General features: G+C 52.1%; 1 protein-coding gene across 1 annotated transcript in view; it reads right to left on the reverse strand.

The window, feature by feature from the left end:
* The window catches only part of Capn2 (calpain 2), a 48,574-nt gene extending 40,840 nt beyond the window's left edge, over positions 1–7,734 (reverse strand). The window contains exons 1-2 of the mRNA XM_055609705.1: positions 7,216–7,734; positions 2,243–2,312 (exon numbers count right to left, since the gene is read on the reverse strand). Of these exons, the coding sequence (XP_055465680.1) occupies positions 2,243–2,312; positions 7,216–7,452 (307 nt within the window). The 5' untranslated portion in view covers positions 7,453–7,734. The remainder of the gene's footprint in view (positions 1–2,242; positions 2,313–7,215) is intronic.
* Positions 7,735–10,790: the final 3,056 nt, after the last annotated feature.

Here is a 10,790-nt window from a genome sequence, read left to right on the forward strand (position 1 = left end):
ATATGGAGAAATGAAACGTCCTTGCTCAGCTGAGCACCGAGGATTCAGATCCTGCATGGGGTTATAAATCAGTGCAGGACTTGGCACCATCAGACCAGGGCTCTGGCAATGTTAGGGTACAACCTCACACGGACCCTCCTCTCTCTGTGCTTCAGTTTTCATATCTGCACAGCAGCGTAAAAATACCTACTTGGAACTTGGGGTATGTATACAGTAATGCAGCCCAGCCAAACGAAAAACGTCCGAGTCACTCAGGTGATGATACTTGTTGCTCACCTACTGGACCAAGGAATTGGTAACAGCTGGCTTGATTCTATTGATTGGCTGGTTGCTGTCACCGGGGTTGAACCTAGGACCTCATTTGTGCATGCTGGTCAAGGGCTCTGCCACTGACCCATGCCACAGCAAGAATGGCTGAATATGCAAGAATATGCCACATATCAGTGGGTTCTGGTTTACCTTCCTTCCTTCTGCAGTTTGGGAAAACTGAGGTCCCCAGTGATGCCTGGGCCGAGTTCTCCCAACTACCGACTTTACGGAAGCCTGTGTCTTCGCCACAGCCCCCTTTCCATCACTTCTGAGCCTTTTGGGACTTGAGAATGTCGTCACCGGTCCTACTGGGCCTGTGTTTCTGCCACAACCCTTCTGTTGCCTCTGAGCCCTTTGGGACTTGGGGACCTTACCACCCCTTCAGAACCTCATGCCCCGACGCCGAAGTAAGGGTGAGAGTTCAGTAAACCAACATTTCACCACCCACAATCATGTTAGAATCTTCCAGAATGAAAAGCCAAGAAGAAAATAAAATGGCTAACCTGGTTCTTTCAGAAACCTTAAACATTTGACCAATCACTGGGAAAGTTTAGGAGGGTTTACATTTCTTTCTCATTTGGTTCTGGACATAGAGCAAACAATTTCTCCCCAGAGTTTAGCCCTTGTGGCCCCTTCCAAACTGCCTGGTGGAACTGAAATGAGACTTAACTCATGTACTTATGTACAGCTTGGTCCTTAGGAAGTGGACACACTTTTGAAGTAGCTGTTCAGTCTTTGAGCAGTGCTCGGTAGGTGCTGCATTTTCCTAGGGCCTTCCAAAGTTCACAGGTTGGTCAAAATCACAATCAACTTCCAACCCTTATCATCGCCATTTTCTCCGGCCAGTGGCTTGTCCCCCCAGAACACCCACATTAGGCACCCCAGGATGCCGGGTCTGTTCTCTTTCCTGGGGAGAGTGCTTTCTGCAGGTGAGAAAGCTCTCTGGCATTTTAGGAATCTACACTCAGCATAGTTGTGTTCCAACAGGCCTGGATCCTGTTCTCTCTAAAGGTTGTCCTGTCCTGAGAATTTGCACAGGCCATGACATCTCCCACAGGGTGGCATTTTTGCAGACCTCTTTCAAGGGAGGCCACCTTGGCACTTAACACAGTAGTGCTGGGGTCAGAGCAAATGTGTCTGTAGACCAGGCGTCTTCTCTGGCTATGATATGCATGGCGTTAGCAGGCTCATCTGTAAAATGATCATCTGAGAGAGATCAGGAAGTATCTTAAACCATGTGGGCAAGCATGGTTTACTGACTGGCTTCGTAAGCAGTGGCTGCCATCATTAAGAGATCAGAACCCCTATGAAGTGGGCACGGGAAGGTAGTGAATTCTGAACAATCAGTTTCGTTACAGTGAACTTGTTCAGGAAGCCAGTTGAGGTGGATAACAGGTTTCTGGTTTATCAGAGCAAATAATCTGCCTCCAGTAATTATAGGCCCATGTTTATTATGTGTAAGAAAAAAAAATAAGAAAGTGGGTTCTCATTGCTGAGACTTCACAGAAGCCTGGGGAGTTTCAGAATGAAGCTGGGGACCCTAGAATCCTAATCCTCAGATCTGGTCCTCCCAATCCTGACTGATGCTTGGGTTAGTTTGAATTACATGAGCATCACGATTACACAAGTGTTCACAATCCACATTACTTTCCCTGGTATGCTACCCCATGGAGCTGCCTGCAGGGCGGAGCTGGCCCTGGTGCTTTCCACTTCCTCTCTGCAGCAGCGAGGTTACCCCTTCCTTCATGCTGAATCACTGCCTCCTCCTGGGGACCTGCCTTGGACCTCACAGAGCTTCCATCTTAGCACTGTGACTGGCTGGGGGACCATCCCCAGGAGACAAGAAATCCCTAAAGTTTCTGGAAATGGAAGTCACCACGCGGCTTGGGGAGAGAAGCCACAGAATGTGCTTGCTGCAGATCCCACCACTTACCCAGGGCTCCTTGGCAGATGTCTGTGCGGGTGGCCCCTCCAATGATGAACTGGGGGTCAGCGCAGATCTCCTGGAAGCAAACACACAGAGCTCGGTCAGCACAGCGGACAGGAGCCTCGGTTCCCTGTGGGTGCTTAGAGCCCCTCCTCCTCCTCGTGCTGATCAGCTCTGAGGAAAGTTTCACAGTTAGACCCCTGTCCTCCTGACTCTGCTCCATTGGCCCTAACAGGAGGGGGTGGACTTCAGGGAGTCATCAGACCCTACACATACTCCAAATTTTCTGGGCCAGGGAACAGTCCAGCTTTCTCTGCCAGACACTGAGACCCCTGCCCGACATTCCGGTGCCTTCTCCTCCGAGCCTGCAAACAAATGGTTGGGCCTGCATGACATTCCTCCTTTGCCTACACTTTGCAAATCGTTCATATTTCAATACTCTGTTTCCTCTCCCCCAGGGTGAAGCCTTTCTTCGTCACTTATCCCCACTCTTCCCTTTGAGTTCCGTCCCAGTCCCAGGGTTTTTGAGAACCTGAATCTTTGCTGCCTGGTGACGCTCCTGGGTACTCCTCCATCTTTCTAATATCCGTGCTTTTCGGGGGGGGGGGTCCGGGGGCTGGGTGAAGCCCTTCTGTATTCTTCCAGTACTTGGAGAATTCATGCATTCTGCCCCTGCTGCTTAAAGCCTTATCTCTTGTATGTAGCCCTTTCGGAACTCAAGATGGTGTCAGCTCCTCTTATACGTCGGTAATAGCTCAAGGTGTAAAGTGATTGTTCAGAACTTCACGGTTCCCCAATGGTAGAGACCACTGGGATTTGAACTCACTGCCTGCCCCGGCTGTTTAGAGCTCCTGTGCCTCTGAGGGGGCTGTTCCCAACAGCCACGGTGGAAGGGTTCAGCCCTCCGGCAGCAGCCCCCTGGGGATATGTTTCCGGATTCTGAGGAGCTCCACCCAAAAGCCACAGAGGAAGTCGGGGCCCAAATCTAAGCTGCAATCGACTCAGCAGCGCTGTTGGTCTGTAGGAGTGTCACATCTGCAGCCTCTGCATAGAGTGGTCTGGTCCCTTGTCAGTATTCTGTCTACAGGGGTCTTCTTCCCTGGGTGAGAGCTGCTCTGCCCCGGCAGCCTCCAGCAGCACACCAGCTCACAGAGCGTGCTCCCTTCCTCCCTCCCCATCAGCCTGCCTGGGGGATGCAGGGACAATGGGAAAGCACTTCTGTCAGGGCAGAATAGCCAACTTTTCCTAAGTCTTGCCATGCAAGCACTTATCCCGGGGAAGGAAGGAGCAGACTGGGCTCAGTTCCAGGAGCCTCTGTCACACTGATCATCCAGGGGCCAAGTTCTTACCATTGTACTTCAGAGACTGCCGCAGAGTCTCCAGAGAAGTCAGAGTTCAGACTTCACAGCCCAGAAACACTTTAGAAAACTGAGCCCCGGACACAGCCTTGGAGGCCGGAATTAAACTGTAGCCATAGAAGAAAGGAGGGAGGGCTGGGGCCTTGGATTCCGATAACCTCGTGGGAATCTCGGGACTGCCATTTATTGCATAGGGCCTAGCTGGAAACCCTGAAGCTTGTTCTGCATCTGTACAGTGGGGGTGAAGAGGACAAATGTAGCACCCACAGAGGACTGTTCTCAGGGCTCGGTGAAACAACCCTTTATAGCCACGGCACGTACTCTATACATGGCAGCTGGGAGAAGCTGACTTGGGTGGTGCTGGACCAGTCCTCACTGCAGCCTTGCACTGGCCGCTGCCCTCAGGGTGGCTGTGGTCACGCTCTGTCTCGTCTCTTTTGCAGTGGAGACCTCTCTCGCCAGTGTTCAGGCCCCGACCCTACCCCAACATGGCTAACCAGCTTCCTTGCCTGCCCTGCTTTCTCTTCCTCATGGGTTGTTTCATTCTTTCTCTGGAAGTCATCTTTAATCCCTTCCTCTCTCATGACTCAGCCTCTAACAAACTTAAATTGCTCACAGCTGAACAGTCTCTTAAATCAAGCCATAGGTGTTTGTGTGCCCTTTCTCTCTCTTCTCCCTCCCTCCCCTTCCCTCTTCCTGTACTTTAGACATAGTTTTTTTTTTTTTTTTTTTTTTTTTTTTAAGAGTAGAACACCCATTTCACTTCCATTTCTTATTCTAGGCTCTGCAGCCTGCCTGGTTCCTGCCCCACTATCTATTGACATAGCTCTCTCATCCAGTCTTCAATAACTGGCTAATGAATCCCATAGGAACATTTTTTTAAACTCCTGTTGCCTGGCCCCACCAGGCTATGACAAGACAGGCTGGGACAGCTGGCTCAACCCCAGCTCCACTCCTGTTGTTGTTCTGAGCAAGTTTGGCATTCCGGAGATTCAGTTTCTACACTTGTATGGTGGTTGATGGTTGTTGGGTGCATAGCCTGCCTGCCCTAGGCAGTGGCTCTGAAGTGATCTGTTTTCTACCTGGAAGGCCCATAGGCACTATCACCTGTTGAGGGGCATTTCTGTCCTCTGTTGTCTTTAGAGACAGAAACTAAGTATACTGTGTCTGGAACACAATAGGTGTCCCATAAGTGCTCAGTGACTGAATGCAGAGTTGAATGGAGGAGTGTGTGGACTCGTATATGTGGGGGTGGTTTTAAATGTCCTCTTGCCTCAGCCTACAGTCAAGGGAAAAGGGAGTTTCGGTTTAAGAATTATCCACATCTGGTTGGCCTGTAGCTCTGTCTATGAGGGATTATCTTGATTGGTAGGTGATGTAGGAAGACCTGGCCCATTGCGGGTGGCACCATTCTCTAGGCAGGGGGTTCTGAACTGTATGGGGCAGAGACAAGCAGGCAATGTGTGGCATTTGCTTTTCTCTGCGCTTGATGTGATGTGACCAGTTGCTCGAGTTCCTGCATCAATGTCCCCTCAAGTTCCTACATCGATGTGCTGAAACCTGGAATTATAAGCCAAATAATTTTTTTCTTCCCTTCAGTTGCTTCGGCCAGGGTGTTTATCATAACCACAGAAATGGAAGCGGGATAGAAAATAAGTTGTAAAACAGTATACAAATGCTCACTACATGTTCTCCTGTGTCTGAATTCTCTCCCCAATCATGTCATCCGAGGCCCTCGATGATTATACATTTATTTATTCATTCATTCATTAATTCTCCAAATAGCCAGTGACTTTTTGTTGTTGTTGATGGATGCTTAATGCCTGGCCTAGAATAAGCACTCCATAAATGAATGAATGAGTGAGTGAATGAATGAATGAATGAATGAATGAATGTAGCGAAGGGTCACTACTCTGGCAAGACACTGAGAACACGTGGGCAAATAACACACACCAGCTCAGCAAATTAGCACAGGGTGGGAAAGGTCTGCCATTGGCCTGCCTGGCCAGGAAAGACTCTTTGAGGAGGAGCCTTGTGCAAGAGTATCAGTGAGCCAGACTTGGGGAGAGAGCGTGCCTGATAGATGAGAAGGGCAAGAGAAAGACCTGGGTGCCTCTGGGAAACGGAAGCAGCTGTGGCAGCTGCACCAAGTGTGCTAGACAAGAGAGAGAACAGACAGGCCCCCACTTGCTCTCTTTGTATCTTATCCATTTGATTTTGAGACAGTCTTACTTTGTAGCTCAGGTTGGCCTCCAAAGCTGCAGAGTATGTAGTGAGGGGTGGGATCAAGCGTGTACTACCACGCCCAGCTGAGGCGAGGAACAGAGGACCAGTGACTCACCCAATGCACCCACGCGTCAGGCTCTAACACGCACTTTTTCATTTATTTTAAAATTTGAGTCAAGGTCTCATGTAGTCCAGGCTGGCCTCAAATGCACTATATAGCCAAGGATGGCCTCGACCTTCTTTTGTTGTTATTATTAATTTTATTTTGTGTGTGTGCATACCTGCAAGAATCTACCGTGTGCATGTGGAGGTCAGAGGACAATTTTTGGGAGTTGGTTCTCTCTTTCCACGTAGTTTCTTGGATAGAATTAAGGTCATTAAGCATGGCCGCCAAATGCCCTTACAGAGCCATCTCTATGCCCCGCCCCCCGGCTTTGAATTTGTGATCCTCCTGTCTCCACCTCCGGAGTGCGGAATTACAGACATACACTACCGTGCACCTGGCTTTATGGGGTGCTTGGGTTTGAACCCGTGGCTTCATGCCTGCTCAGGAAGCACTCTGCCAGCTGCGCTATACCTCAGCTGGTCTACGGTACTTTGGCACTGGCCCGGGAGAATCAACAGTATGGAAGCAGGGTCTGAATACCCATTGGCCAACAGGAATCCGGGAGTCTAGATTTCCTTTCTGTTCCCTGGGAAAGCCAAGTGAGGGTTCCGTGGGATGCGGGCCAGCAGGGCTTCTTCCACTGGAGACTCAGCCCACAAGGGAACAGAGAGGGCTTCCGGGCAGAGACCCTGAGGGTTGGACAGTGGGGCAGAGGTTCCCAGGTGAGGCCAGCAAAATAATGGCTAACAAGATCGTTGGAGTGCTTCAATGTTTGGCTAAGTTATCCGGCTAAGGATTGGGGGAGGGATCCTGGAAGTGCACTTTGAGAAACAGACAAGATTCAAGCCAAACAAATCTAACAACCGCAGGTACTTACGACCACATGTGTCAGCCAGCGGCAGGCAGTGCCCCAAAGCCACCGAGTCTTCTGCCCTATCCCTACCCCCACAGCACAACAATACCCCCCCCCCCCCCCCTCACCACCACAGCCCAACAAAAGTTTCGCCCCAGCGGCCCTGCAGCCTAGGGAAGCCGGAGGCGGCCTCCAGGGCGTGCCCACTGGGATTTGGGGGTCCTGCCCTGCGCTCTGGGCGCAGCCGGGGGCAGGTCCACTGGGTGGGCCGCAGCCTGCTCGGAGAGTCGGCTTGGCAGCGGTCGCGGAGCACTGGCAAGTCAGCCCTGCCGAGCCGGGGAGCCCGGGCTCGCAGCCTCCCACTGCAGCCCCTCCCGGCACCCCGAGCGCCCTTCCAGGCCATCCCGACCCCGCCCGTTGTCCGCGCGCTGCCTACCGTGGGCCGCTTCCACTCGATGCCCCGAGTTTTGCTGGAGTAGGGCCCCAACTCCTTGAAGCCCAGGGACGACGGCAGGGCGGGGAAGGAAGGGTCCTGGAAGAGCGTCCCGGCCTCCAGGCACTCGTTCCGCAGCGCCTCGTAGTCCTGGTTGAGGTACTTGACGGCTCTCTCGTGCGACCCCAGCCCCTCGGCCGCCTCGCGGTCCTTGGCCAGCTTCATGGCGATGCCTGCCATGGTGCCGATCGGGAGTGGCGCACGGCGCGGAGCGAGGGGTCGCGGAGAGGCGGGGCGCTGCGCTCGGCTGGGGCGAGGCCGGGCCCGGGGTGCTGCAGCGGACTGCGGGAGCCGCTGCTGCGGGCGATGATTCACCGGCGGGAAGCGCCTGGGCCGCGGGGTGTGGCCTCCGCCTCTCCCGGCCTGCTCGGCGTCGGGCCCCGGACGCCGCCAGCGGGCGACCTGCACAGCGCCAGCCCCACCGTGGAGGACTGCGGGCCCGGTGCTGCCACCTTCGGACGGCTCCCGGGATGGCGCGGCCCGGACGGCAGGAGTACGCTTGCAAGCTGGGCTGTGAACGTGGAGACTCCAAACCCCAGCCCGTGGGGAGGGAGGCTGGGCGAAACTCAGCAGTGACTGTCCAGGAAACATCGGATGAGTCAGTGGCGGATGAGGGACTAGCCCAGTTGCCGCTCACTGGGCGCAGGATCGGAACAGAGCTCTGCCCGCTCTGGGCATACGAGCTACTACCCCAAATTCTGTGAGAAGTGGCTGCTGGTGGGCCCATCTTACAGATGAGAAACTGAGCCCCATGGACGCGCAGCGAGGTGACCCCCATGAATTAAAGATAGTCACAGCAAGATCAGAGTTTCTAACCCCTGGACAGTTATTTTTTGCGTAAATTAGGGTTTGTGCAACGTGACAAAAACCAGTCCTCTTCGTTAAATCTAAATTTCAAATAAAGGGGGGAAATGTGTGGTTTTCAGTATGTGTAGCCCTCAGATATCAGCCGAGGCGAACCTGTACTAGAGTAATGACGTAATGCTTATGTAGAACTCAAATTCACTTGAGAGGGCTAATTGAGTTGCTGCGAGGGCAGCACTCACCATAGAGCCCCTGCTTTGTCCAGGGAGAGTTCCTGGTTTGCAGCTCACACACAGAGAATATGCTTCTGGATACTGGGAGGGCTTAGAATCTGCCTGGGCTATGAATGGATGAATGGTTTAAAGCGGGGGCGGGGGGAGGTGTCTCAGCTGGAGGCGACCCCACCCACCCATGTGACCCAAGAGGCTTTGTCTGTAACTGCAGACCTTATTCATATTGTCACAACTGGATGTTACTGAAGGGTTGGAGGGTCCAGGGCCGCGCTCCACAAAGAGAACAGCTGACGGAAATGCCTCTGTGCCAGGCTGGGAAGCCCTGGTTTGGACCCCCCCCCCCCCAGGTCATCTCAGTCCAGCATTGCGTGGTTTCTGAGATAGTTTGTAACTCCTGAAGTTGTAGGTAACTGTAGCAATCTTGAAATATCTATGCGGCGAGCAAATAACTGTTCCTGGAGGAGTCAGTGTCTTTCTCCCTGTGAATGCCAGAGTTTGCCTGTTTGCACTGTCTCCTCACTATTCTCTCCTGTGCATAAAGGGTGTCTAGCGTCCTTCTTCCACTTCTCTTTTGAACTCAGAAGAAATCAGGTGGGACCAATGGAAATCAGACAGCAGGGGGAAAAAACGGAACAGCTATCCCGGGAAAGGGCTGTGAAGCTTAGAAACGGTCACGCCAGAAACAAATGCCTGGTGCTGAGCATGGTGGCCCATGTCTATAAATCCCAGCACTGGGGAGGAAGGGAAAGGCAGATCTCCACGAATTCCAGGCCAGCCCGCTCTGCATGGCAAGTTCCAGAAGCTAGGGCTACACAGCGAGACCCTGTCTAAAAAGCAAACACACAAACAAACAAACTATGACGCTTCTGGTTGCTTCATCTGTATTTGTCAAATGAAATCTTTTACAATGTGTTCGTTTTATATCAATATGATAGCCGTAATTCTAGTTTTAAGCACTTTTCATACCGATATGAGCCTAGTTGCTATATCTATTCTTGCCTTGAACTGGGTGCCTATGGCTTCACTTGTTCAAACTTCACTTGGGGTTCTTTCTTTCTTTACTGGTTCCACAGTAGGAACCTCTGCCTTCACCCAGGCAGGCTGGCACACACAAATGAAATGGGCTGCCTCTCCCAGTCCACCTTCACCAGTTTCTGGGAAGGGGCTGAGGATGACCAGAACTTTCCCCTGCTTGCCAAGTCATTTCCCAGTGTTTGTTCAGCGTCTCCTCCAGATTCTACCTGACTCTGTCCCTCCTCTGCCACAGAAAAACAAGCCCCCGGCCCCTTATTCTTCTGTTTGAATCTGAGACGCTTGTGGTCCTGAGATGAGACCATTCTGCCCATGAACATAGTCATTCCTTCTAAAAACAATCTCTCTCTACCTCAATTTAACTTTATGTGACACCTTCTGTCTTCAAGTATCAACTCCCAGCACATTGCCTGATAGGCATACTGCTGTAACCAGGCTCTGTCTTGTGTGCCACTGAAGGAGTTGGGGACACAACAGTAGTCCTTTGTAGTTAAGAGGCTTCTTGTGCAATGACTTCTGAAGCTTCACAGCCCTTTCCTGGAAGCTGTTAATTTTCTCATCATCTGATTTCCATCAGCCACACCCTGATTTCTTCTGGGCTCAGGGCTTTTGGGGGAAGGTTTGACCCAAACCTGCTCTAGTGGAAGTTTGGTTACCTGCTGGAGAAAGTGCCTCCTCCCTGGCAGCTGGAGGCCAGGCCCCCTCCCCAATCCTTTTAGCAACAAACCCCTGGCTAGACTATACCCATCACTGTGATCAAGTCAGAAACCTGCAAGACAGAAGCTTTGCAAGGCTGAGGCAGAAGAATGTCTCTTCTCAGCCAGGGCTTCCTCTTCTGACTTAGTGACACCGCTTCATGATGCATCTGGGCAGGCAACAGACCTAGCCAACTGTGTGCCTAGAACTCTGCTTCCCAAAGGCCTCAGGCTGTCTAGAGCTACTGCAAATGATGTGCAGGCCCCTAGAGCAATGGCTGACCTCACCATTTGGACAAAGGCCAGTTTTTAACCTGAGCCCACACAGCCCCACGTGCTTTCCCAAGCTTCTCACAAGATGTTATCGCAGGGGGGCTGGCCAAAGTCTTTTCTTTCTGTGGTCACACATGACCTCTATTAGGGAAACACACACACACACACACACACACACACACACACACACACACACACGGATCCCCTCTTCCCAAATGAGTCAAATGAGTCATTCAGCCCAGAAGGGTAGCCGGTGAATCAGAAACATCTGACATACCTGGAAAATGAGAGAGATCTCGCGAGAGAAAGTAGGGTACAGGGAGAGAGAGACAGAGAGGCACGGTTTTTTGTTGGGCTCCCAGACTTCACAGCTGGCCCCAGGAAATCCCTGCTCCTTGTTTTAGGAGAGTTGTGGCAGCAGCTGACCTGTGGTAGAGTAAACCTCAAGCTGAAACCCTAGACCGCAGTCCCAGCGCCTGCC

Source organism: Psammomys obesus, unplaced genomic scaffold (genome assembly GCF_907164565.1).
Source record: "Psammomys obesus unplaced genomic scaffold, mPsaObe1.curated_primary_1811, whole genome shotgun sequence".
NCBI classification, from domain to species: domain Eukaryota; kingdom Metazoa; phylum Chordata; class Mammalia; order Rodentia; family Muridae; genus Psammomys; species Psammomys obesus.